The sequence below is a fragment of the Martes martes genome, assembly GCF_963455335.1.
Source record: "Martes martes genome assembly, chromosome: 6".
Classification (NCBI taxonomy): domain Eukaryota; kingdom Metazoa; phylum Chordata; class Mammalia; order Carnivora; family Mustelidae; genus Martes; species Martes martes.
The window spans coordinates 21,962,767-21,990,675 of NC_137893.1; the positions used below are offsets into that span (position 1 = coordinate 21,962,767).

At 45.7% G+C, this 27,909-nt stretch overlaps 1 protein-coding gene and 1 pseudogene across 4 annotated transcripts; both read left to right on the forward strand.

Annotated features, from left to right (window-relative positions):
- The first annotated feature begins 81 nt into the window (after nucleotides 1–81).
- LOC308344288 (U6 snRNA-associated Sm-like protein LSm3) lies at nucleotides 82–389 on the forward strand (annotated as a pseudogene). The gene has a single exon. The product of its transcript is annotated as a U6 snRNA-associated Sm-like protein LSm3 (transcript).
- A 3,577-nt stretch (nucleotides 390–3,966) lies between these two features.
- DDO (D-aspartate oxidase) lies at nucleotides 3,967–26,931 on the forward strand. 3 transcript variants are annotated; one of them, XM_080806933.1, is made up of 5 exons: nucleotides 3,967–4,040; nucleotides 8,174–8,349; nucleotides 11,388–11,496; nucleotides 15,427–15,603; nucleotides 25,222–26,931. In XM_080806933.1, exons 1-5 carry the CDS (start codon nucleotides 4,033–4,035, stop codon nucleotides 25,787–25,789), a joined length of 1,038 nt encoding a protein of 345 aa, XP_080663059.1. In that variant the 5' UTR covers nucleotides 3,967–4,032; the 3' UTR covers nucleotides 25,790–26,931. The 3 variants fall into 3 exon arrangements, with proteins under 3 accessions (XP_080663059.1, XP_080663060.1, XP_080663061.1); XM_080806935.1 differs by lacking the exon at nucleotides 3,967–4,040 and adding an exon at nucleotides 6,300–6,343; XM_080806934.1 differs by lacking the exons at nucleotides 3,967–4,040; nucleotides 11,388–11,496 and adding an exon at nucleotides 6,253–6,343.
- The last annotated feature ends 978 nt before the right edge of the window (nucleotides 26,932–27,909 follow it).

The following is a 27,909-nucleotide window of genomic DNA, read 5'->3' on the forward strand; positions in this document are numbered from 1 at the left end:
TCTAATATATTAGAATTGGTGATGTAAGCAGCAGAGGCAAGTAGAAGGAGGATTAAGGGGAAAGGGCGCAGGGTTTGAAACATGGCAGACGACGTGGACCAGCAACAACCAACCAACACTGTAGAAGAGCCCTTGGATCTCATCAGCCTCAGCCTAGATGAGCGAATTTATGTGAAAATGAGAAATGACAGAGAGCTTCGAGGAGATTACATGCTTATGATCAGCATTTAAATATGATATTGGGAGATGTGGAAGAAACTGTGACTACCGTAGAAATTGATGAGGAAACATACAAAGCGATCTATAAATCAACAAAATGGAATATTCTGATGCTTTTTGTCCGGGGAGATGGTGTTGTACTAGTTGCCCCTCCATTAACATTCCGCTGAAACAAAGAATTTATCGTGTTTGGAATATAGGAGTTTTTGTATGATTGCCTCCTTAAATGTAGAAGACATTCAAAAGAGAAACCTGCATAAATTTTGAAAGTAAGAAATAACCAAGGATTCTTCCACTCCTGAAATGAGTTGATTTGCAGATAGCTCAGAAAAATTCTTAAGCTAACGGGTATTTTAATTTTTTTGCAACCCTTTCAATAAATGTGATTACCAAGATGCAGAACACTTTTTTCAGGAATTAATTTGTTTTGTTGTTTCCTCAGACAATTTCTGTTTTTTTCCCCTTAAATTAAACTTGATATTTCCTTAAAAAAATAAATAAAAGGAGGATTAAGACAACTACATAGATGCTATTGTTTAGAAAGCATTACTGGGCGCCTGGGTGGGTCAGTCAGTCAGGTGTCTGCCTTTGGCTCAGGTCATGATCATGGGGTCCTGGGATTGAGCCCCCTCCCACCATCGGGCTCCCTGCTCAGTGGGGAGCTCGGGTCCTGGTTCTCCCTCTCCCTCTAGCTCTGCCTCTCCCCACCCTTTGTGCTCCCTTTCCGCTCTTTGTCGCTCTCTCAAATAAATAAATAAAATCTTTTTAAAAATAAAAAACAAAAAAACATTAGTAAGAGGGAAAAAGGGATTTGATCTGAATTATTTAGGCTTTTTATATTAATTCCATTCCCTGGGTAAGTCCTCAGTTCTTCACTTGGCAAATAAAACATAACCCCCTAAACCTCTCTCCCTTTGTGAAAGAAAACAAAACAACAGGAGGATATGAGAGGGAGGTATTTCTTTATCCTTCTTCTCACCTCTTACTGTGTCGCGTTTTCTTTTTTTTTCCTTTATCCTTAGCCTGTTTTTCTACAGGTATTTGGATTTTTCCTCTTGGTTAATCTTTGATACTTTCTTGACTTTCTTTTTACTCTTGGTTTGCTCAGGCGGCCATTACAAGATACCATAGTCTGGGGAGCTTCCACCACATAAAACTTCCTTCTCACGTTCTGGAAGCTTGAAGTCCAGGATCAGGATGCCTGCAAGGTAGATTTTATCCTGAGGCCTCTTCTCTTGGCTTGCGGGCAGCCAGGATCTCTCTGTGTGCTCACATGACCTCCTCCGTGTATCTTTGCCAGGAGAGAGAGAGTGCTCTGGTGTCTCGGAAGGGCACTAATCCCATCTGGAGAGCCCCGCTCTTTCTGCCTCGTCGGACCCTACAAACGTTCAGTCTAGCACCCATGTAGGTATTTCTGTATTAGCAAGAGCCCAGTCAGCAAAACAGGAACCCTCTGAGCTATTTCAGGCATAGAAAAATTTAATACAGGGAATTAGTTACAAAAGCATGGGGAGGGCTGGTGGAACAAAATGGAGAAGGAGAAGTTAGCTAGAGGCCAGAAGACACTGTCCCCACGGGGCTGGGAGCCCCCACGCCTATACCCTCGGCCTCCACTGCTCACACAGATATCACATTTCTGCCACTGACCAGGGACCCAGGAGCCCACACTCCCACTGGCGCTACGGAAACTGCCTGGCATGGTTTCAACTTGAATCGAATTGAATTTTTAGATTAATTTAGGGAAAATTTACCTTATTCCTAGTATTGACTCTTCCATCCATTATCATGAGTTATGTCTTCCTCTACTTGGGATTTATTTATTTATTTATTTGACAGAGAGAGTCACAGCGAGAGGGAACACAAGCAGGGGGAGTGGGAGAGGGAGAAGCAGGCTTCCCCGCTGAGCAGGGAGCCCGATGTGGGGCTCTATCTCTGGACCCTGGGATCATGACCTGAGCAGAAGCAGACACTTAATGACTGAGCCATCCAGGTGCCCCAACTTGGGATATCTCTAATGTCTTTCAATGAAGTGTAATTGTCTCCACAAATCATGCACATTTCTTGTCCTACTTATATTGGGTAAATATATTTATTACTATCAGTGCTGAGTTTCTCATATATTTTCTACTGCTTATTACTGGCATCAAGGAAGGTAATTGGTTTTGGTATGTTGTTGTTATATTCCACAACCTCGATAAAAAGTGTTTTTAAATCAGTAGGGGGATAAAAAGCTGTTTTGGGAGAAAATTTGGGCTTTTCATCATAACGATTACAAATATTAGTCATACAGGAAGCCAAACATACTTTGTTCCTCCAGCATTTCTCAATATGCACAGCCTTCTGATTTTTTTTTAAAGATTTTATTGATTTATTTGACAGAGAACACAAGTAGGCAGAGAGGCAGGCAGAGAGAGAGGAGCAGGCTCCCCACTGAGCAGAGAGCCCGATGTGGGGCTCGATCCCAGGACCCTGGGATCATGACCTGAGCCAAAGGCAGAGGCTTTAACCCACTGAGCCACCCAGGCACCCCCAGCCTTCTGATTTTATACCTGAAAAATAGTGATGTTAGAAATCTTAATAGTTGTCAGGTCTGTCTCTAGTTGTAAGTATTTCAAGGAGTACCTTACTGCAGCATGGGAAAGCTCAGAGAACCAGCCACACACAAGTAGGTGACCTTGAGGCAGGTGACCTTGTCACCAGACCTGTTCAACGGAGGTCTGTGCATCCCGCTGACTTCGACAAGCAGTTATTGTGAAAAGTGGTGGAGGCTAGTGGCGGGACAAAGGTCCTCCCGCTTGGGCAAATCAACCTCTCTTTATCTCAGCCTTCTCATGGAAAAATTCAGGATGATAATAAGATGTCCCTCATGCGACTGGGAAGATAAGCTACTACATCTACATCACATATGCACCATGATTCAGCTCTGATGCTGTATGTGCTCTCTCCACTCCATAGATGATTCCATTGCTCCGTCAGGGAGTGTGGCAGGTGCCCTGCCCCTGCGACTGGTTTCGGCCCATGACAGCTGTAGGGAATGCCTCCTGCGAAGCCAACAGAGCATGAACTTCAGATTGGCTTCCCTCCCTCACACAGGCTCTCGTGAGAGACCTCCATAATGGGTTCATTCGGCCAGACGTTTTTGTAAAATTCTGTAAATTTTGCAAAAGTAAGATAAGCCCACTGCCATCAGTTAAGACCACTGTCTCTTTCCTTCTGTCATATTTCCTCTCTGTCAGATGATATAAAAATGACCAGAGGCACTTCTTCTCTCATGATTTTATAGATTTTTATCTTATAGAGGACTCTAAAAACTGTATAAGCTTCAAAACAAACAAATAAACAAACAAACAAAACTGTAAAAACTTCAGCCCCCACAGAAGCTGAGTCTGTCCCGCCTCCAGCACTGCGCCGTTAGGGAAGCTCATATTGAAAATCTACTCTGAATGTATTCTCTGGCCTTTCTCTCGTGTCGATCAAATACTTACTGAAAGCAAGCCAAACACAAAGGGTTCATTCTCTAAAATGACATATCCAAAGGGGGCGCTTCATAAATTCCTATAGATGGGGAAGAGGAACAGTTTCTTATTCAAGATTGTTTCAGCTGATATGGAAGCCAGAGTCCATGGTAACTTCCCCCAACAGAGATAAATTATCTGAATTTGCCAGAAGCCAGTAACAGCCGCTTGTTTTATCTCTAAAGTCCACATTGCACCAGTATTTACTGACAACCGCTCGTCCCCAAGTAAATTCATCTTCCTCATCCATTCCTTGCTTCTCCCGACGCTCGCCTGCTCCATCAGGAGATTTTCACGGATGTTCCCGTAAGTGAATCTTGAAAGTCAAATTATTTTACAAAGAAGAAAGGGTTCAATTATAGATTCTGCCCTAATCCCGGGTCTCGAGTCAGGGCTAGCCGGTATGTCCGACAGTCGAGTTACTCTGCGCTCCCTCCTTCCCTGTTTCCTTACCCCAGCTCGTAGCCTGTGTGGCTGAACCCCCGCCCCCAGAGCCTTGCTTCTTTAATGACGTCCTAAAACGTTCAAGTTCTGTTGGTTTGAGGCTCTTTATTTACTGGCGGACGAACACACTAACAAGGCTGACACGGCCCAAGCCACTGATGCCCCTGGAGAGCAGAGCAGGAGGCGCTGGGGGGCTCGGGAGGCCTCCGGGGCGGAGCACAGGGGAGGCTCTGGGGACTTCCGGAGCCTGCGGTAAAAAGTCTCCGAAAAATCACTGGGGAGGAGAGTGACGCTGAGCTCACCTGCAATCTCAGGGGGTCCCTTCGGCTTTTTCGACCTCAGCCACTTGCCCTTAAAATGATAAACAAGACCCCCCACTAGAGGACCCCCGATGTCGCTTTTAACTCCCGCCCTCAACGACACCTAAATCAGTTTTCCTTTCCGTTTTCTAAATGACCCCTTTTTCAGGCAACATGGCTAGAGTTCTGTGGAGCAAAAGAATAGAAGACCGATTAGCCCTTTACACACAGCTTGTGTTCTTGGTCTCATTTCTAAATGTTTCCTCTTCTTGCTTTCAGAGGAAAATGGAGTCCTGCCCCGGGAGGGGATTAAGGAGCCTTCTCAGGGATTCTCCGTGGCTGCCATTGCTTTGAAAATGGTGTCCTCCATCTTGACCAGATGTCACACTCTGCCCTTGCACACCTCCCCATGGACACACACGCTGTTTCCTCAGCTCTCTTGAAACGACCTGCCTCTGTGACTTTGCTTGCCCTCTCCTCCCTCTAGATAATTCTCTCCCTCCTCTTCTTTGTCCATCCACATCCCTCTGATTCTTTGAAACCTTCCTCATTTCCCACCCTTCCTCCTGGACTGGCCATGTGGGTCCACCAGGCTTCCCTCTCTCTGAGCCCCCTCAGCACCTACAGTAACTGCTACATATCAGAGGACTGTCTTACTCTCCCTTGTTTCCCTTCTTGAGGGAGAAAACATCAGTTTAGAAATCCTTAAATCTCTCCTTGTCCTTGCAGCATGCTTTGGACAGAGTGAGTGCTCCATGAATGTTCATTAATTTTATAGCAAGTGCTCGATAAAATATATATGCCACACTCGCAGAAAAATGTTACATATTTTAACTCAACAGATGCTTACAATAACTTGTAAGAGGAATTAGCTCACTCCCAATTTTCAAAGGGGGAAATTGAAACTTAGAAGTTAGGTGACTTGCTCAGGTAAAGCAGACAGGTCTCGATGCCCAAGTGTGCACTTTGGTTAAGACCTTGAGCCTTGGAGTCTGACACTCAGACTGGGCTTTGCTATGTAGGAGAACTTGGGCTCTTCCTTTTGCTCTTGGAGCCTCAACTTCCTCATCTATAGAATGGGGATAATCATAGTATCTCACTACCTCGGAGGGTAGTTGTGCTATATGGTATTGTATGTACACGTAACCCATGATTAATGCTAAATACATATTAGTTATGATATTATTATTACTTTGGTTCATCTGACTGCTTCCCGGTCAACAGCTTCTTGACTGTCAAGTGCCTACCACGTGGTGGACACTCAACAAATATTCTGTGGACTAAAGAATCATTTGGTTTTTATCCATTATTATCTCCTGAGTAATTTTTCCAACTGCAGTCGGGTCGTCTTCTTAGACTATCCACAACATTATTCTTCCCTCACCCTACCCCCACTCCTGCCCCAACCCGCTGACCCAGAAGAGACAAATGAAGCAACCAGTGTGGCTTCTGGCCAGAACTTGCTGGAAGCTGGACAGGTTCACCTGTTATTTACCATGCCTACAAATCAGCTGGAGAAGTCCCAGACTGGTGGCAAGACAGAGGGGTTTGTAAACTAGAAAGAGGAGAGCTGCCGAGGGTGGACCAGCCCCCAGGGGTTCGGCAGAGCCACAGATCCACCGAGCTTACAAAATGAAGTTAATCCCTCCTTTCTCCAGGGAAATAAGTTACAGAGACACAGGGGTGGGGGGGGGTTATGGGCCAATGGAGAGGAAGATTAGAGGGAATGTCCTTAATAAACTCCCCAATGGGAAGCAGTTTTACTTTCCCTCTGCCTCTCAGGGCACTAGACCAACCACTCACTGGGAAAACAAGTGTTGGTGCCAGGGCCTTCTGCGGACTCCAAGACCGCTTTCTCACAGACAGGTACTCGAATCCTTCTGTTTGCAGCGCGGGGGTCATTCTGTACGTGCTCTGGGGGGTTGGGACTGTCTTATCGGATCAGGTGACTGTGATTCACAAGTCATGGGGCCAGGACGTACCCACCTTGCTGGCTCACTTTTCTCCTCTCTGGCAGCTGGCTGTTCTCAGCCACATTACTTTCCCTCTCAACTTAATTTATTAGAGCTATTTTGAGAAAGTTGCTAGGCAGGGGAGCGTGCGAAACAGGAAAGTCAGCAAGGGGATATGTGGGTGCCTTCTACCTCCTGGGGACATGAGTGGGGCTATGCTCTCCCAGCTCGCCCTGCCTCCACTGGTCTCTCCCTCGTCCCAGACCCTTCCCTCTGTCCTGGCAATCCTGTTCCTTCTCAGCTAGTCCGCCCGTTGGGGAGGAAGCAGATTAACTAATGGCTGAGGAAATGCATATACTTCTTGAGAAATAGAAATAACACACCTTAAACCTCAATGGAGGACCTTATGTGATCATGGAGCCAGAGCCCGTCAGAACTGGAGGAAACCACTGACAGCTGAGCCCCGCCATGTTGGCCCCACTCACGGGACAACTGCCCAACGCCCTCCCGGGGAAAGGTGAATTTTATGGGCAGGTGGCCATGATTTGAACCACAGGAACTGACGCCCTGCCTATTGCTGACTGGACAGGAAAGGGCAACTGTGCCAAGAGGCACATTTATAGGTTGGCTTAGCCAAGTGAGCTCACCTGGTGCTAGAACACTGATAAAGATGACAATGAGCACCTGGAATCATTGCATTTTCTCTCTCTGGAGTTTCAGCCCGAGACCTACAGAGAGAGAGTGGGAACGAAAGTAGAAAGACAAGCAGGAGAGCAACAGTGCTTGGGGAAGCTGACAGCAGGGGGAGGCTCGGCGGGCTCCTGCTGCTCAGCGGTGAGGAGGAGGGTGGGTGTTGGGCCCTCACCAGCCCTTTCGTTCCCACACTGGGTGCCTGTCTCAGGCTCCTGGATGTCCGCCTCCTGCATTTCCATGCCAGAGCTGCCTTTGTGAGATAACCTCTGTGGGTCTTTCTTTTTTCCAACCCAAAGGAGCTAATAAAGAATTCACATGGCCTGGTTTGCTGATGAGGGAGTTGAGGCTAGGAGGACATGGGTTGGCCCCCTGAACAAATCTAGGTTCCTTTTCGAGAAAGTCTGCTCTCAGAGGGTGGGGTTTCAGGCACAGGGGTTGGGGGGCGGGGTGATGACGGGCGGTGGGTGGGAAAGCAGTGACAGAGGCAGGGAAGGGGAGACGAGAGTTGGTTTCCAGTTAGAGGGGCAGGAGAGGGAAGAAGAGGGTTTCAGTTGTTCAGACTTTTGTCTTGTCATTGTAACTAAACACCGGTTTGTAAAGAGCTGAGTTCTAAATTGGCCCCATGGGTCCTGTCCTCTCAGTGGCCACTCAGGAGGTTTCTGGGAGTAGAGAGGGTATCTCCACTCCTCTTGTCTATCTTGCAAACCTCACCAACCTTCCCTAGGCTGTGCCCATAGGAAAAGCGGCTTAGGAAGGGAGCCGAATGAGTAGAAATCTCCTCCCCCACCAGATGCAAACCCATTTACCTGTAGTGTGCTCTAAAGGCAACTTCAGGGTGATGTCTAAAACTCCATCGAGACCTTGTTGCCCAACACCCCAACATCTACCAGAAAGAGAGCTTATGGGGGGCTCTCTTTATCCCATGAGAACTGCTGATGGGAAAGACCTTTGGAGAAACTGTGGACCTAAGGAAGGAGTCGTCAGGGCCAGGCTTTATACTGGATGGAAGAACGCTTAACCGAGGTTTCTAGCTCACACTCTCTCCTCCCAGGCCCATGGACCCAGTATGGATCGCAGTTGTGGGTGCAGGCGTGGTGGGGCTCTCTACCGCCCTGTGCGTTTCCAAGCTGGTCCCAGGATGCTCCATTACAGTCATATCAGACAAGTTCTCTCCTGATACCACGAGCGATGTGGCAGCCGGCATGCTTATCCCTCATGTCTATGCAGGTAAGAGAGGGTTTTTAGCTCCTCTGTCAGATATGATAGACATTAGGAGGCTCTGAGTCGACTTCTGTGGACTAGGACAGCTGGACGTGCATGTCCCTATAATGCTCAATTTTAACATCTTATTGGTTCCTCTGTTAGGAATGTTTGAGTTACACTGCAGGACAAACACAACCGCCAAGTCTTAGCAGCTTAAAAAAACAAAGCTTCATTTCTGGCTCAAACTGTGTCTACTGAGCATCAGCAAGGGCTCTGCTCCTCACCTCGGGACCTAAGTGGCTGGGTAGCTGCTGTCTCGGATGTTGTCAGGACCTGTGTCCGGCGGGAGGCAGTTTTGCGGAGGGGCAGGGTCTCACCCTAGCAACGAAAGGCTCTGGACAGGAAGCAACTTTCATCCCTTCTGATGACAGGTCATTGGCCAGCACTAGTCACCTGCTCCCACCTCTCTGAAGGTGGCCAGGAAGTAGCCAGCCAGAAGTATTTGGAGAAGAGCACTCATGACTACCACAACTGGTAACTCCAAGGCTTATTTGTAATGGGATTAAAACTATCTTCAGTTCTTGTTCTTCTTCCTCTTCTTCAATTTATTTATTTGACAGAGAGACAGTGAGAGAGGGAACACTAGCAGGGGGAGTAGGAGAGGAAGAAGAAGGCCTCCCACTGAGCAGAGAGCCCGATGCGTGGCTCAATCCCAGGACCCTGGGATCATGACCTGTGCCAAAGGCAGACGCTCAAGGGCTGAGCCACCCAACTGCCCCTAAAACTACCCTCACTTCTAAGCCAGTATACAAACAGTCTGTCGTATGTATTCGGGCCTACAGATGCCTTGATTTTTTAAAAACACGTTCACATGTCCTTTCCATTCTGTATTCTCCACATGAAATGGAAGGAGGAGGGAAACAGCATTAAATAAAAACCAAAATCATTTTGCAGCCAATGACATTTATACTCACTATCTCCATTTCCTCATTTCTACCCCACCCCCCTTTAATTTTAGCTTTTATTTATTTATTTTTTTAAAATCAGAGTTACACGTGCATGGGAATAAGCTCAGGAACCTGGAGTGTTTTGCAGAATGCGAGTTCACCCTTTCTGAGCACCTTTCCTGTCACCAGAGTTCTTGTGCCCATTGTCCAGGAGCCCCTTGGCTTGCACCAGGCCTGGGGGAGCGGTCAGAAGGCTGAATGGGAGTCATGGAATCATCGGTAGAGGAGGCTCATCTAAGAGTCCATGTGGGCCGTGGAGGCCCAAGTTCACCCCTTGGCTGGGTGGTTGGGGCCCCTGGACAGAGGGCGCCTCTCCCTGGTGCTTCCGGATAAGGACCTCAGTCTTCTCTTTGGGCTTCTTTCAGACCAGCCCCAGCGATACTCCTGTGCTCATAAATGTCAGTTCCATCTGGGAACCACATCGGTCCTACAGGGTTGCTGGGGGATTAATGAGTTCCTACATGGAAAGTGGTTAGAACAGCGCCCGGAAGTGCCGTAGCAACGATCCCCATTATTACCCCTGCTCCAGCTGCAGTTTTCTCTTACCAGCCCTTGAACGTGACTTAGATCACCAGGCTGGCCTGCACTATCCGCCGCTGAATTGGAATCGTCCATTCTCTGGGGATGACTCCTACAGCATGTGACTTGCAGCCACTGTTTTGTTGTTAAGGTTTGAAATGGGATCAAGGGGATGCGTTTCAATAGAGCCCCAGACACTGGCGTGGACTGTCGGGGTATAATCCGTGTGAGGCCTAGTCTAGTTCTTTTTGCAGCTTATTATTCCTCCCTTATTTCCAAGCCAGTGGCCCAGTCTGCAGCTTTGGAAGACCGTGTTGAGTTCACGTGGGCTGTGTTTAAAGACGACGGCACAGATCTACTATTAAAGACATATTTATTAGCACTCTGACAAGAGAATTGTTATAAAACTCCGCTACCTGGAATGGCCGCATTGACTTGGGGACTTTGGGGGAGCAGGATGTCTCCGCAGGCCTTTTCATCTCTACCGTGAACTCTGGGGACATCTCTCCAAGGAGAGCCTACCCAGCGTCCTCTCTGTCTCAGTTCCCTGTGGCTCCTGCCATAGCGGCCCCTCAGGATTATTGTTCCCCAGTCCCTAGCCTGACCTTGGAATCTCCCTCATAACCTTCCCTAGGGATCAGATGTCCCAATTCTTCACCCCTTTTGGATTTGTCGGCACCCCCAGATTGTGCTCACTCTCGATGCCTACGCTGGACCCTATTATTTTGGGGCTTGAACCATGACCCTTATTTCCTCTCTGTTAGGATCGGGGTCCAGTCTCTTGTGTTCTGGCAGGGACGATGCCTGGCTGACAGGGAGCACTGATCCACAGAACTCTGCCAGAGAGGTGGTGCCTCGTGTGCTCCCTGCATGCCCTACTGACCTGGGGAATGCTACCCTAAGCTATCGCATGATTCCGGGGAGTGGAGGGGGATGGAGGCAATGGCAGCCTTGCACGGGGCTGCAGCAAGTCCTTCCCGAGGAGCTCAGCTCCATAATGCTGACCTTGTCTCCTTGCATCAGAGGGTAAGGACCCTGGGCTTCCTATTGTTGTGTAGTCTGTTCTCTGTTCTGGTTGCCTTGGGCCCCACAGATTTTCCCTTATTACCCACCATGTTTTCAGACCCCAGGAAAGAGGTTCTAGGTTCTTTCTTCTATTGTCTCAACTGTGTGGCCGTCTGGGTATACCTCCCTCAACCTGAACTAACTTCTGCTCAGATTGGCTATGGACCTGTCAAGCTCTGGAATATATCTAGGGCCAAAGACCACCTTCCAGATGGCTCCTATGTCAGATTTTGTTCTGATCGGCCAATTTACCCTCTGATGATTAATCTTTACATGAACAGGAGTCAACAGCTGGTGTCAACATTCGATACTCTGGTTGCTGATGGATTCTCTACCCCAATGTGGTGCCTTATCTAAATTTTCCTCCCTCCCTCTGTATTTTCTCCCAATGTCTAGGAAGGGGCTAGCTGGAAGCATAGTCATCATCACCACTTCCTTTCTGTTCTGCTTTGCTTTCCCCCGTGGTTACAGACACACCCATTGCCAAGCAGAAGCAGTGGTTTAGAGAGACCTTTGACCACCTATTTGCAATTGCCAATTCTGCAGAAGCTGAAGATGCTGGTGTTCATCTGGTATCTGGGTAAGAGAGGAAATCTGAGTTATTTTAGAATTTAGAATGATCTTAGTGGACTTGAGAATTCATCATGAAATATTGTTGAGCATCTGCTGAGTGGAGGGCTGAACTAGATGTGGGAGGATTTTGAAGAACTTTCTAGGCTTTACTCCCAAGAACTCAAGAAAGACAAGTTATTAGTACATTAATCATATATTATACATTAGTATATATAGTATTAGACTTCTAAAAAATAGATTTTTAAAATTTATTTTTAGAGTGAGAGAAGGTGAGTGACTGAGCAGGGGGAGGGACAGAGGCAGAAGGAGAGAGAGGATCCCAAGTAAACTCCACGCTGAGCACAGAGCTGAATGCCAGACCGGATCCCACGCCCCTGAGCTGAAATCAAGAGTTGGTCCCCTAACCGACTGAGCCACCTGGGCCCCTTATAGCATTAGACTTTTAAACAACCGTTACAGTTTCTTGTCACAAATACTACTTTGGGTTTCCTCAGGGATTATGCAGTGATTTGCAAATATGGCTAAAAAAACTTGGGGTGCCTGAGTGGCTCAGTCATTGGGCGTCTGCCTGTGGCTCAGGTCAGGATCCCGGAGTCCTGGGATCGAGTCCCACATTGGGATCCCTGCTCCACGGGGAGCCTGCTTCTCACTCTCCCACTCCCTCTGCTGTATTCTCCCTCTCGCTGTGTCTCTCTCTGTCAAATAAATAAATAAAATCTTAAAAAAAAACAAACCAAAAAACTTATAGCAAGTAAATACTGAACTTGGGCTTGTGTGGGGATCATGTGGCTGATGGAAAGCCAACAGGTGTGATATTGGAGAATGAGATGTCCCAAAAAAGGAAATATTGTGGGTAACTAAAGTTACCTTTTAAAGTGGCATTTAGGAGGCATATTTTTGAAATGGTTAAGACATTTCTATTTGATTCTTTTTTTTTTTTTTTTTTAGAGAGAGAGAGTGCATGAACAGTGTTGGGTGGGTTGGGGAGGGGCAGAGAGAGAGTGTGAGAGAGAGAATCTTAAGCAGCCTCCACACCCAGCGTGTGTGGAGCCAGATGCAGGACTTGATCTCATGACCCTGAGATCATGACCTGAGCTGAAACCAAGAGTCGGACACTTAACCGACTGAGCCACCCAGACGCCCCTCTATTTGATTCTCAATATCTTCAGGATATGCATAATTCAGGAGACATGCATAATTAAATGAATGACTTAAAAAAATCCTATTTGGCATTTCTAGTGTGGATTAGCACCTAGAGTGTGATAACATCTTGCCATAGCTTCTTAAAAAGAGATCACTAACCATTCTTTCACTTCTGATTTATGTCTTTAATTTATGACATAACACATATGTCATCTGTGATGTCCTATGTGATAACACAGTAATACCCCATAGCTTCCTGAAGAGCAGAGGGATGCTTGCTTTTTACTAAGTTCTCAAAACCGCTGCATCTTTTGTGAAGTGTAGAAAAGCCTGCCCTCGCTCCTCCTTTGTGATCAGGCTGTCGCTGACATTTTCTGCCGGTGAACACACCCGCTTCAGGCAGGTTTCTACCCTTTTCCTCTTGTTGCCCTCCCTCACCATCATGACTGGCGTTGACGTCACTGATTTCCCACAGTCTACACGAGCAGCAACTTTTACTTCTTTTCAACCTCCTGAACATGAGTGGATACTGTAGCTCCAAATCCAGCTGATGAATCACATAGAAAAATTGTTCTCTTTGATTTATGGCCACAATTTGCTTTTGTCCAAAACCCATGTGACCATATTTAACTCACAAACTTTGTCTCTAAGTAATTTTTGAAAACAGTTGTGTCTAAAATTCAAATGTCCTTTCAAGACTAAGATTTTGCCACCATCGACGGTATTAAGAAGAATGTACATCTACCTGGTCTAAAAGAGAGTTATTTATTTCTCTCACATGAGGGATTCTTGTCCCACTTGCTTACCTAAAAAAAGAAAATAATAAAAAAATAAAGATTTGAATCAGTCAAGTGAAGACAAGGGCACAAATGTCCGGAGCATCTTTAGCATAAGTGTGTAGCCTTATTCATTATTCATCTATGTATTTCTTCAAAATAATTTCTTCAGCATTCACCAGTATAGGCACTCTCTTCGGTATTAGTGATAGAATAAGGAGCCATTTAATACACACTGCTTGGCATATAGTAAATGCTCAATAAACGTATGTTGAGTGAATTATTGAGAAAAAAAAGACACAGTCCTGCCCTCCTATAGCTTATGGTCTGTCCTAAGTCTAACTAATTGCAAATAAGACCTGAGTTACCAAGGGAAGAGTATAGGATACTATGGAAGTGTATCACGGGAGAATAAACTTGCTCTGGGAAGTTTGAGAAGCTACCTGGAACAGAGTGATGTTTCAACAGAGACCATCTGGATGAGTGTAGGTTAGTCTGGTGACACTGCAGAAGTGAAGGGAGCGGGGCAGAGACAGGGTCAGGATCACAAGGGGCGTCATTCCAGGTAGAAGGAAGAGCATTCCTAGACCTGAGTCTAGGACAACTGTGGTGTATTGAAGGGACTGAAAACCACCAGGGTAATGGGAAGCCATTGAGATTTTACACATTGAAATGTTTATCATGTTTATGTGTGAAAATTATCCCACCTGTAGTGTGGAGAACAGATGCATGGAGAGAGAGACGGTGGTACAACCCTTTAGGTGTTGACCATGGGGACAGAGAGTAGATGGATTTGAGAAATGCTGAGAAAGAGAGTTGATGGGACTTGAGACTTGGCAGTTGATGGCATGTGGATAGGGGGAGAGAGAAAGTCTACATGGGTCTGGGTCTGGTTGTGGAGCTCAGGAGAGAAGAGAGGGCTGGAGCTGTAGCCCCCTGAGCGTCTGGCGTGTAGACGATGGTGAAGATAAGGAAGGGGCCATCTAGCCGAGGGAGAGTGTGCAGAATGAGACAGCAAGAAGACCCAGCATGGCGCCCTGCAGCAAACAGTGTTCACACCTTCCATGGGCGCCCCTTTGAATGAGCTACTTAGAGACGTATAAATTCTGGTGTGTGAATGACCACATCATGAGCTACTATGTACAGCACTCAAGTGATTTTCCTTGCTATTTTAGAGTAGCCATGATTTACAGCCCTTATATCTATTGATGAAAACAACCCAAGACTTGCAAATCCAAGCACATGCCTAGCAGCTCTTAGTAGCATTCTTGCCAGCTTGTTAACAACCAGTATCATTCCAGCCTCATCCACTCTGGCCATGCTGATGGTCCGATGGTAACTGGGCTCCTCCTGACGACTCAGCATGAGGGGATGACCCACAACTTACCCCATAATTCACACTCAGCCTCCCGTTCACCCATCATGGCTCGCTCCAATTTAGATATTTTGTTCGGAATGGAGGGCAACCTTTAAGCTTCTGATGGATGCTTGAAACTTACGTAAAATGTTCTACAAGACACCAAAAACTTTCCTCAAAAGCGCATAGTCACAAGTCAATAAAGAAAGTCTGAGAGGAGCTTTTTAGAAAAAAAGAGTTCAGTCCAATTTTTAAAACACAACTTTTTAAACATCTTATTCCCCCCCCAGTCATGAACATTTCAAACGTAGCTGCTGAATTATCTGAACCCAAGAGAATGGAAGAGTAGATCTTTTTCTTTTTAGGGGGATAGGAAGTGTGTTTTTATATTTATGTATTTATTTTTAAATATTTTATTTATTTATTTGAGAGAGAGCACAAGTAGGGGAGAGGGGTAGAAGGAGAAACAGACTCCCTGTTGAGCAGAGAGCCCGATGCAGGGCTCGATCCCAGGACCCTGGGATCATGACCAGAGCCGACTGAACCACCCAGGTGCCCCAGGAAGTGTATTTTTTAAAATGCTTTAGAGAATGTCATGTGGGGGTTCACAGGAAACATATTTCACAAAATTTCAGGAAATTTTTCCACTTATGTGTTTCAGTTGGCAAATATTTCGGAGCGTTCCTACGGAAGAAGTGCCATTCTGGGCTGATGTGGTTCTGGGGTTTCGAAAGATGACTGAGGCTGAACTGAAGAAATTCCCCCAGCATGTGTTCGGTCACGCTTTCACGACTCTGAAATGTGAAAACCCTACTTACCTCCCATGGTTGGAGAAGAGGTCAGTTGAAATGGCTCCTTGCTGCTTCCTTTATCTGTCCTAGCCATAAATAATTTCATAGCTTCTCATACAATAGATAGGAAAAATTCCCTGTTGGGCCCCCCGAGTTCTTCTGCCCTGTGTCGTGTTCGCTGCCCACAATGGACGGGGCTGGGTCAAACGATCCGAAGACGGTGTGTGTGTCACGAGCAGTAAGGGACACTACGCCGCTAGTAACACATTCATCTTCTAGCTCATGGTGCCTGATTCTTCTTCAAGCTGTATGATTGATTGGTTCCCCCGCCCACCAGTAAGTAAAACCCACTCACTGACACAGTTTCTGAGATTTCCTCATTTGTAAAATGGAGACATTTGGAGAGTAGGCTTCCTTCCGGCTATAGAATTAGATGATTTGCTCCAGTTCTTTAGATGGAGAATCTTAAGCTTATTATAAATTGTTTTTGAAATTTTTGTTCTCGTTAGTGATGAAGAAAATCGCTCTCTTATTCTCTTTGTCATAATTAAGATTTCTACACCTAAAAGGTTTTTTCTTATCTAGATTAGTTAATTGCTTCCTTGCCAAGTTCAGTCAAAAATACCTTGAACTTGCATTTTGGCTTGGTTTTCAGGACTTCTTGATCCCACTTAGTTATGAAATACATCAAGAGCTTCTTTATTTGCAATGCATCAATAAATCTCCCTTTAGTTTGGTCTGGAAATTATAAGTATATCGAGGGTTGTGAAACATTGGCCCTTTCAGTCCCCAAATCCGTATATTTGGTAGATAAATAGGGACAAGGTGAATTGTTTGTAAACGTTGGAAAAATGACTCAAGATAAGCAGTGGCAACGATGATCCAGTCCCAGGTATGATCTATAGGATAACTGATTTACACATTCATGGATCCCACAATTCTGTGTTCAACATCTGTGTCTGAACTTGGCACTGTGTTAGAAGCTGGTCCAAAAAAAAAAAAAAAGGATAAAATATGATCACTTTTCTTAAGGAATTGAGAGTCTGACAGGGGTGATGGTATGCATGCATGTGTATGTGTGTGCCCGTGCATGTTGATACATGTAAATTAACAATCATGGTAACTCACATGGTAAAGGATGTACAGATTTTGAGGGTGGATTGGGAGCACAGAGGAGGGAACCTGTCTGTTAGCCTCATGTCAGCATCACAATACATTTTTGTAGCTCTTCTCATTTTTACCTATTAGCAATTTATACGGGACATTTTCCTTTGTAAGTTCCAGTTTTCATTAAACCCACCCTTTCATGCCTTGTTCACTGGGCCTTAAACCATGTTTGCATGCCATCAGCCGATAAATGAACATTTTGGGCCATCAAGTGATCAAGTTGCCATCGGTCAACCATCAAGTTTCAGCAACATCACCATCTTTCCCTCCATGGCATTGTTGTACAGAATTCATTTTTGTCCTTATATTACAAAAATGACTGGAAATAGAAAATTGGAAGTGTTAATGCCAGTGATTTGATTTGAAGGTATCATCTACTTTATCTTAATTAAATTCAGATAAAGGGGAAATTATTAGGCATGCCACAAGGGGCAGAGCTTTACAGTCATTATGGTACATAATTTTGTTTGATTATGATAAAAAATGGAAGAACGTATATAAAACGTTGAGTCTAAGAAGTGAGGTGTCATTAGAGAGTTTTATAATTTGGAGCTGAATTTTCATGATTATACCCGTGTCTGTTGTTTGGCTCCCTGGTCCTGGACTTCTTTTCTCCATGTCCAGGAAGGTTTATAGAAAACCTGACTGGATCCCTGTGGTCTTCAGCAGATCAGGCAGAAACAGGGAAGGGAGAGTCCCTCAGAGTCTTGGTTCCCCAGCGTAGAGACTGGCAAGGGCTGGCTTCTCTGTGTGGAAATGGTGGGGGGGTCAGGGATGGTAATGGACACAGAGATAAGGGAAGTGGATGAACTCATACAACCCTTTGCCCAGACTCCTCACAGTTTCTTTGTCATTTTCACTCTCTCGTGCATATCTATACGCAGATATATTTTATATATATATATATACACACACACACACACACATACATACATACACACACACGTATATATATACACACACGTATTTTTCCCAGAACCATTTAAGAGTGCATTGCACACATGACACCCCATGATTTCTAAATATTGCCATGTAGGAACAAGGATATTCTTACATAAACAGTACTATGATAAAAATCTAGATACTTATGTTGATACTCTAATCTATGGACCTCATTCATACATCGCCCCCAGAAGGACCCAGTAAGGTCGTTTATATAGAGACACCGGGTCTCCAATCCAATCCATGGCCACCCTTACATTTACTTGCCATGTCTCTTCAGTCTGTAGTCTATCTCTGTCCCTTGTGACCTTTATGACCTTTATAACTTCGAAGAGTACAAACCAGATCAGCTGCTTTGTAGATGGTCTCTCACTTGGGGTTTGTCAGAGATTTCTTCATGATCAAACTGAGATTATATGTTTTTGGTGGAGCCCAACAGCAGGAATGTTGACTCCTTAGCAGGTCATATTAGGAAGCAAATGGTGTCGGTCTCTTCCCTTCTGGGGACGTTAACTCTGATCACCTGCCTGCCAGTTATCTCCAGTGTGAAGTCACTACATTTTCCCTTTGTGATTACTAAGTGCTTTGTCAAGGTACACCTGAGGTTGTAAGTACCCTTCTCCTCGTCAAACTTTTGCAAACTAGCTTTAGCTCTCATTCATGATTCTTGACTTGATCACTATTATAATGTTTGCCAAGTGATCATTTCATTTTTTAAAAGATTTCATTTATTTACTCGAGGCAGGAAGAACTAGAGGGGAAAGCAGGGGTGTGGAGAGGGAAGGGGAAAGAATTTTAAGCAGGCTGCCTGGATGCAGGGCTTGATCTCACGACTGATGGGATCATGACCTGAGCTGAAACCCAGAGTCGGAGGCCTAACAGACTGAGCCACCCCAGGTGCCCTGACAAGTGATAAATTTCCAACTCCTTCCACATTTAGTTTGCTTTCTCCTATAAGGAAAAACTTTTTCCCCCTATATTTATTCAGCTGCTCATTTATGTCAGTATGGACTTGGGGATTCCTATTGTATTCAATGAATTATAATCTATTACTCTTACTATTTATTTTGATGTTCAGATTGCCCAAGATTTGGCCAGTGAGAGCCCCTTCAAGCAGCTCTTATGTCTTTTTGACATTTCTGCATCTCTCTCTCTCTCTCTCTTTAGCACTTTCTTACTTTTGGGTACAACAGCATTCCACACACTCCAATTTTGAGAAGAAAAACAATTTCTTTTCATGAATATTTCTTTCCATCTTTTCCTTAAAACCAACCTGATGCAATGCTACATTTTAAATGTATCTATTCAATGTAGAAATAAACTGCCTTTACTCTGTCTCCCTTCTACTTCCCTTTGTACCCTGAAGTTTCCTTCTGTTGTGATTTTGGAATGTAGAGAACACACCCAACATCCGACCCTCCTCTACCACATCCAGCCTGGGACAAGAATACATACAGGAGCCCATACGGTATGTGTACGTATTTAAATGTTCCAAATCAAACCATTAAATAAAATATCATTTATCCCTTTACTTTAACAACTAATGTGCAACCACCCAAAGGTCAAGTTTACATAGAGCCATCTTGGATTCTCAGAAGTGCTGCACAGTAACATGGTGGCAGGGGACACCAGGTGCATGCCATGAGACACCCTAGTCCATATTTTCAAGCTCACTTTGCCCCAATAGCTGTCCTTTGGCTACCCCTTGGGCAAGGGTGCACGAAGTGACATGATCTGCCTCTCAGAGGAAGACAATGCAGTCCCTGGAAGTAGGGAGAAAATATGGGGATCGTGGGTTCCCAGCTCATGGACTGGATGTGAAGGAGGGGGGCTCTCGCTGGGTCCGTCCCTTGGCCCCACATTCTAATTTCTCATGCACAGCAGGAGAAGATCCAGAGTGGGGTCCTCTAAGCGGCCCAGTGGAAGGGAGGCACAGCTCAGATTAGCCAGGGTAAGTTCTAAGTCCTAGAAAGGGTCTTGAGCTTATGGTAATCACGTGTGTGTGTGTGTGTGTGTGTGTGTGTGTGTGTGCACGTCCATGTAGTTTCTCCTAACATTTCAATGAAGCATTGGATATAAAGTCTAGACAGAAAACCTAAACAGAAATTCTTCCTGGAAGAGAGGGCACATTGCCTTCATTTTGTTTTAAGAGATGAATAGTCAATAAGGCCCTTGGAAGATGAGGAGTTTTGGGGGGCAGAGGAAGCATGAGGGCCCGGGCTACCTGAAGAGGTGACGTTGCTATGGGAGGGGGCTAGGGCAGGGAAGCCAGCGTCACCCACAGTATATGTGTCCCTTCTCTGAGGAGTCTTCCTAAGCCTCCTAGTTGGCCTGGGGCTGCCCTGGGCAGTGGGAAGCTTCCCCCTCTGTGGGGGAGGGGCACCCCCAGGCTGACAGTGAGTGAGGGCCGGTCCCCAGCGTGGCCCCCATCCCAGCTGCCCTCCCACTCTGGCTAAGAATAAATGTCTTAGCTCTGGGAGCCAACCCCAACCACTTTCCTATGGAAACAAATATTACCTGAATGATTTGTTCTACCTGCTTCTAAAGTAACACCTTATGGAAAACAGGCCCCTTATTTCCAAAATAACCTTATTTTCAGGACTAATCTCTAACTGTGGGATGAAGACCTGGGAGAAATCCTGCTACTTTCTCATTAGCCGGAAGCCCGCTGTCAGCATTTCAGTCTACTTAAAATAACCAGGAGTCAAGTGGTACTTTGTGCCTGTGGGAGCCACCTCCTGACAGCAGTGCCATTGGCCTGATGACCAGTCAGCTAGGGTTCATGCCTTGGAGCTCGCTGCTTCCTGTCTGTTTTTAGGCGACAGTGTCGGGGAGAAGAGGCCTGAGGGGCTGCTCTTTCCCCCCCTAGAGTCCTGGGGAGGTCTTCGTCAGTCCGTTTGTTTGATAGACATGTCCGCCATGATAGTGGGCTAGGACATGGGTGCTTCAGACAGAGGGTACACATACCCTTGTCCCACCAACCCCCCTTCCATCTTTTCAGCACTGTCTTGTGCCCCTGATACCTTCCTCTTCCTCCTACTCCCTGCCAACCACCCAAGCGAGGTCTACACAGACAGCACACAGGGCCTCCCCTCTGTGGACATTAGCTGTCTTCTTCTCTTCCCTCAGGGCCTGACATCTGGCAGGAAAGCCAACATGGAAGAGGATGAGAGCCACATGTCTCCTCTCCTCCTAAGGGAGGCTTTGTAGGGCAGGGACTCCTCCATGCCCAAGGCAAGCCTATTAGGCAAGGATTTCAAGCCAAGTGAGAGGCAGGGTGGCATTGTCCTGAGGGGGTGGGACCCATGGGGCTCACTCTGTGGGCTGCCACCTGCTCTTCTCCACCAGGGCGAACCCAGCTGGGAAGCCACACAATCTTTGCTTGTTCCCCACACCCAGGTTCTGTTGTGTTGCCTCCTACACCCCTTCTACACAATGTGAGTGTTCAGCCTACAGTGTTCTGACTCAAAAACAGGCTTTTCATTCAGCAAGCCACACAAAAATGTCTCCAACCTCAGCTCTAACCTTCTGAAATAATATAAACTTCCAGGAAAGACCAAAAAAAAAAAAAAGTTTTTAACCACAATTGAGATCTTTAGCTTTTTTCAAATAACAGAAGGGATCATCTCCCTCTCAAAAAAGAAAAAAAAAAAAAAAAAAAAAGAAGCGATGCCCAACAATAACCAGAACAAGAAAAAGAACAAAAACCCCTCAGAGGTTTAATCAGCCATACAGATCATGTTTTATATCCTCAGCCGGTGGAGTCATATTCTGCTGCTTTTCACTTGCCCCGTCCAGGAAATGAATCATAGAGACAGTAAGTCAACCGAGCTTGTCTCTTTGCCAGACATCCTACCTAAATATATCATCCTGGCTGGATCAGAATCATCCTGCCTGTGACAACATCCGGAAAGCTGGATGCCTCATTTCTGTGCTAGGGACCCTGTAACTTCAGTGCATTGCTTTCTTTCAGAAGCCATGCTTTATACTGTGGCCCTGATAAGGTCCGCACTGACCAGAGCACTGATCATACTAAGCTTCTCTCTGTATTTCCTTTCCACTGGTACAACAATGCCTCACAGTTACTTTCCCTGTCTCCCATCTCCTATAACTTCTGTTCTCCCATGTGGCCTCACTCACACCAGTGCCTCAAAAAACAAAAAACCCCAAAAAACTCATGTGGCTCCCTTAGGAGTTGGGCAGAAATGTGGATCATACATCAGGAACATGACAGATTGACCCTGTGCAATGTTGTAGCCTTCGGGGTTCCCCCTGGTGTTTCAGTAGCTATCCCAAGGCAGCTCCACGGGTGACCTGTTCCTTGAAACTCCACCCACTGGTCTGACTCAGGGTGCCCAGGGGCTCCCCTCCAGGACCACCCTGCCCATAGAAACCCTGAGCTTCATCCACATAAGGAACCAGAGAACGCTGTACCCCTGAATGGAACTGAGAGACGTTCAATGAACTTGAATACAAGTTCATGGAGTGGTCAGAGCAGGGATGGATATTTTGAGAAGTGGGAAATAGAAAGCAGTTGATTTTATTAGAATATGCATTAGATTTATTAGAATATGCAAATAGGACATGACTGAGGAATATGGCCCTCAGATGAGATCATGTTGCCAGAACAACATTAGACTTTATATAAAATGCAAGAAATCCCATGTATTCTTCACCCAGATTCCCCAACTCTTAAACTTACCATATTTGCTTTATCCTTTTCTCTCCAAATATATGTCTTTTTTTCTGAACCATTAGAGTAAGCTTCAGATGTGATGCCCCATTGCCCCAAATACTGAATATGTATTTCTTAAACCCAAGGCCATTCTCTTATATAACTAAGGTCAGAATTAGGGCATTAAATTAACATGGGTACATTTCTGAAATCTACAGACCTTATTCAGATTTTGCCAATTGTCCCAATAATATACATTATAGCAAAAGAATATCCAGGATCATATATCATATGTTGCAAAAACATATATATATATATATATTTGTTTTATATATTTATATCTATGTATATATATGTGTGTCTGTGTGTATATATGATATATACATTCATTAGAAGCAAGTGACTAGGTTCAGCCAACATTCAAGGGGAGGGGAATTAGGCTTCAGCCTTGAAGAGTTCAAAGAATTTGTGGATATATTTTGAAAATATCACCATTGACCTTCTGAGTACAAATTATTTACAACATGCAAAATATGCATATATATGTAAACGTATATATGTATATTTAAAATCTAAGTATTATAAGCTATTTTAGGTATAGCCACACTCAGTGTCAAAGCAGCCTCATCCCTCCTACTAGAGCTCACAAAACCCTGTCTTTCCCTGTGTCCCCTTTCCCCCAGGGGGTCTCCACACTGAACCCCCACCTCCCTATTTCTTCTTCTTTTTTTTTTTAACTCTTTTTTTTTTAAAGATTTTATTTATTTGACAGAGAGAGCGAGCGAGCACAAGTAGGCAGAGTGGCAGGCAGAGGGAGAGAGAGAAGCAGGCTTCCCACTGAGCAGGGAGCCCAAAGCAGGGCTCAATCCCAAGACCCAGGGATCATGACCTGATCCAAAGGCAGACGCCCAATGGACTGAGACACCCAGGCACCCCACTCACCTCCTTATTTCATGCTGCCCAGGATTATTCCTCTCTTACATGGCTTAGTCTGTGCTGTGTGATGGGAGTTGGGGTATAGGGATGCCTCTAGTCCTATGAGAAGGGAGAGGATGAGGGGACTCCCCTTTGCTTCTGGGATGTGGAGTGTGTGTGTGTGTGTGTGTGTGTGTATAAAGAAGTGCTTCGTGGAGCTCCATCCCTCTCAGGGCCACACCTGCTCAATTTCCCTCTTGCTGAACACCCCCCGCCACACCCCAATTTTATGCACCAGGCTGACATGGTCTTTCAGAGGGCTGACTTTTAGGCTTGGTGAAAATGGGCATCTTGGGTTTTAACGTGATCACCAGGAGACACTCGTCTGGCGCTATTTAGTGAACTCAACTTCTTGAGTTTCCCGTCCACACATTTCCTCAGGGGAGGTCGGGACAATGCCTTCTCCCTGTTTAGAATGAGGTCTTGCTCAGTTGCAGGAAACCCTACGGGAAAAGTCACCAAGCTTATACCCCCAACCATGTCATTCAAAACCCTAAGAATAAAATAACTACTTCATATGGTTGTACAAGTGCTTGGTCAACCAACATACAGCTTCCGGTATGGTTTCCTCCTACACCCTGCTGCCCACCGACACGTTGCCTGTGGGATAACAAGAGTGAATGGGCATCACCACGAGGTTGTATTGCAACAGTGCAAGGATGACGGGTCCCTGGCACATTCAGTAAGTTCCTTCCTGGGGTCAAGGCCAGGGAGGAACTCAGCACCCCAAGCCTGCTGTGGGGGAAGAAGGGGGTGCTGGGGGGGGGGTGTTTCCAATCGCTTTGATGATTTCAGGAGCCTCCAGGTAGAGAGTGGACTTTCATCAGTAGCAACCAGTGGGGGACCCTTGAAATGGAAGAGAAGGACATTTGCATTTGTTGAATTCATGCTTAATCTTTACAAAAACCCTGTGGACTTATCAACATTTTTATCCTTTGGTGATAGTTGAGGAAACAAGTTCAGTTCAGTCAAGTCCCCAGGCTGGTAAAATTCTTTTATTTCTCTGAATTAGGAGAATAACTCTGAGTTTTAATTAGAAGAGTTGGAACCCAGAGCACAGTGTTAACTAGCAACATGTGGAATCCACAATCTGTTAAAAGCAAAACCAAGATAATGTTCAAATGATAATCAATGTAAAACATTTTCTGAAGTCCAAATGTAATTCTTACAAGCTATTAAATCATTGCATGTGAGTGATAGGTAGGTGTGGGAACAGGGAACAGGGAAACCCGGATTGCATTTTAGAGTAGCATAGCAGCTATGGGGGTGGGCGGGGCTCAATCCCAGGACCCTGAGGTCACAACGCCAGTGGAAACCAGGAGTCCCACACCCAACCTACTGAGCCACCCAGGTGCCCCCAGCCATTTCTTTTTGTTATGGATGTACTTGGTCCAAAATATCATTATCAACAGCAACTGTCAGTCCATCAGCTGCAAATACTTTGCATTTGTCTCATGCAAACATTCCTGTGGTAGACATAAAATGGGGGGTGTTACTCCTGTTTCAAACATCTAGTTAGGGAGACCATAACAATGCAAAGGAACATGCACGAGTTCACAACATGAGACATGTCTCAGGCTTCAAATTTAGGTTCTAAATAGAGGACATTTAAAAAAAGTTTAGGGGATTTAAAATACGGATTGTTTTAGTGTTTATTGAGCAGCTAGTATGATATAGGAACTTTACAAAACACCAAAAGGACATTTCTTTTGTTTTAAATCTTTGAAACAGGTGTCCATTTAGCTTCCAGTTTAGGAATCTCTAGTTTCCAAGGATGCGGGGCAGCTGATGGCTAGAATGTGGCCCGCTCGGACCCTGGCCACGGTGGTCTTGTCCGTCATTTCCCATGAGGGCTTGCACAGGAAGCCACTGAACCTCCCCTAACAGTCTCTCTCGTTCTTCCCAGGTTAAAAGGAAGTGGGGTCCCGATACTCACCCGACGAATAGGAGACCTGTGGGAACTCCATCCGTCCTTTGACATTGTGATCAACTGCTCAGGCCTTGGAAGCAGACAGCTGGCCGGAGACTCGAAGCTGTTCCCCGTGCGGGGCCAAGTGCTCAGAGTTCAGGCTCCCTGGGTGAAGCATTTCATCCGGGATGGGAGTGGGCTGACATATATTTATCCTGGCATAGCCAACGTAATCCTGGGAGGAACGAGGCAGAAAGGAGACTGGAATCTGTCCCCAGATGCAGAAATTAGCAGAGAGATTTTTTCGCGTTGTTGTGCTCTTGAGCCGTCCCTCCGTGGAGCCTGCGACATCAGGGAGAAGGTGGGCTTAAGGCCCTTCCGGCCAGGCTTGCGACTGCAGACGGAGCTCCTAGCCCAGGATGGTAGGAGGCTGCCCGTGGTCCACCACTACGGCCACGGGAGCGGGGGCATCTCCGTGCACTGGGGCACTGCCCTGGAGGCCGCCAGGCTGGTGGGCGAGTGTGTCCGAGCCCTCAGGAGCCCCACTCCCAAGTCAAAGCTGTAGGTCACATGCAAATGGCCCCGGAGACTATGATCAAAATACGATCTAAGCAGCACAACTGATTCCACTAACTTCTCCATTGCATGAAAGTTTAATTAGTGGTATCCTTCTTTTCAAAATGAGAAATGATGCAATATGAAGCCCTAGTAGCCTTAGGACTAGTTCTAACCTAATCTAGGACCGAAGCAGAACTAGGCTGAAGTCCAGTACTAACGACATAGGGCACAAAACTGTTTTTGTTAAAAATACTTGTTGGAGAGTAAGATTTCTTCTAGATCCAGTGTTCAAAGCTCTGTGCTAATTTACATGGATGCTGGGAACGATAAGGATTTTGACATCTTTTGGCTAATAAATCCACAGCGAGACATGATGTATGGAAAACACTTAACTCACTGTCAGTTACAGAGCTGCCCATGTTTGCGGGCTGTGCTCAAGGGAGCATTATAATTCCTTTAAATAAAATACACGGTGATAACGCAATACAGGCTTATTACACTTAATAGAAGACAAAGCATGATTCCTCCAAGTACTAGTGGCAACCTCTTCCTCCCCTCAGGTGGTCATGGTGGTTATAAGACAGGAATGGGGGCGCCTGGGTGGCTCAGTGGGCTAAGCCTCTGCCTTTGGCTCGGGTCAGGATCTCAGGGTCCTGGGATCAAGCCCCGCATCAGGCTCTCTGCTCAGCGGGGAGCATGCTTCCCCACCCCCACCCCCGCCTGCCTCTCTGCCTACTTGTGATCTCTCTCTCTCTCTGTCAAATAAATAAATAAAATCTTAAAAAAAAAAAAAAAAAGAAGAAGAAGAAAACAGGGATGAAGTTGCCTATGGACAGGGCATCAACTCAGTAACTGTCTGGGGTCAGTCCCCTAAGGGCGGTACTCTCCATTACCACAAGCGCTCGCTGTTGCGTGATTGACTTTGCCTAAGCATTTTTGAAGATTGAGTAGCAAGCAGGTGCAGCCAAAGAGCTAATTTGCTGATTAGGATGGAACAATCATTCAGAATGAAATATATCCAAAGAGTTTTCTGCAAGTTGTTAAAAAACAAAAAACAAAACAAAACAAAAAACCTACCGGGAATGAGGGAGAAATGTGTTATGGTAAAAATGAGTTTGGGAATCGCTGAAATAAATTGATCTAACCTGGTTTCCTGACTCGGGTTTACTCAGAGTTATTCTGTTCCTGTGTAACATGAATGCTCAGGAGGGTTTTGGCTTTAGTGAAGGGTGAAGGAGATGCCATTCACTGAGGTAAGGACGCTTTGCAGAACTAACTGTAATTTTAATTTTAGTCTTAGTTTTAATTTTGGCAGGAGATGGCTTGTGTTTACTGATAATAAGTTCTATTTTGGACATCCTGGGGTTGTGGCGGGGTGGGAGAGGGTGTGAGGGTGGAAATGAGGAGGTGGGAAAGAGAAGGCCCCCAGCATAGCTTCATTTTACTGTTTTGTTCCCTGAGTTTTTGCATATGGTTTTTTAAAAAGAGAACACTTGGCTGGAAGAGGGAGAGAGAGAGAGGGAGAGAGAGAGAGAGACGAGAATGAGAGATAGAGAGAAAAGCAGTGTACTAGATGCTCTCAATTTTCTTCTAGCATTAAAACTCCTCCCGTGAGCGTTTTCCCCATAGGTTCCCACCAGGGGGTGGTATTGTATCAAATTCGGATAAATTGGGAAATCTGAAAATTTAGAAATGACTAGAAATTAAAAAAAAAAAAAAAAAAGGACACCCGCTGTGTGGAGTGAGTGTGTGATTGTTCTCAGGTTTTGGAGTATATATGCCCTGAACGTAATTGTTCTGCGTAAGGTATTTGAGAAACCTACAAACTTAGCTAGGCTGACCCCACGTGCACGTGCCTGTCCTCATCACAGTCTGGAAGAAATACTAAGTCGGGATCAAACGGCATTTTAAAGAGGGGGAATAAAACATTTAATGGTGACAGGGAAAATCCAGACGGCTGCTCAAAGAGGGAACGTTCAGTTGTGTTTACCACGGTTTGAAATGCGCCGGTTTGCCCCTTATGCCCATGGTTTAGATGCCGCAGCATTTCCATTTGGGGGACGTAGGCTCACAACTCTGTGCTGCTGTCTATTTGCTACTCTAGGTCAGTCTGCCTTCCCCCCCCCC

Excerpts from the sequence above, each read along its gene's own strand:
- DDO (XM_080806933.1), top strand. Across the intron at positions 8,350-11,387 it reads TATCCCTCATGTCTATGCAG|ACACACCCATTGCCAAGCAG; the intron begins GTAAGAGAGGGT and ends CCGTGGTTACAG. Across the intron at positions 11,497-15,426 it reads GGTGTTCATCTGGTATCTGG|TTGGCAAATATTTCGGAGCG; the intron begins GTAAGAGAGGAA and ends TATGTGTTTCAG.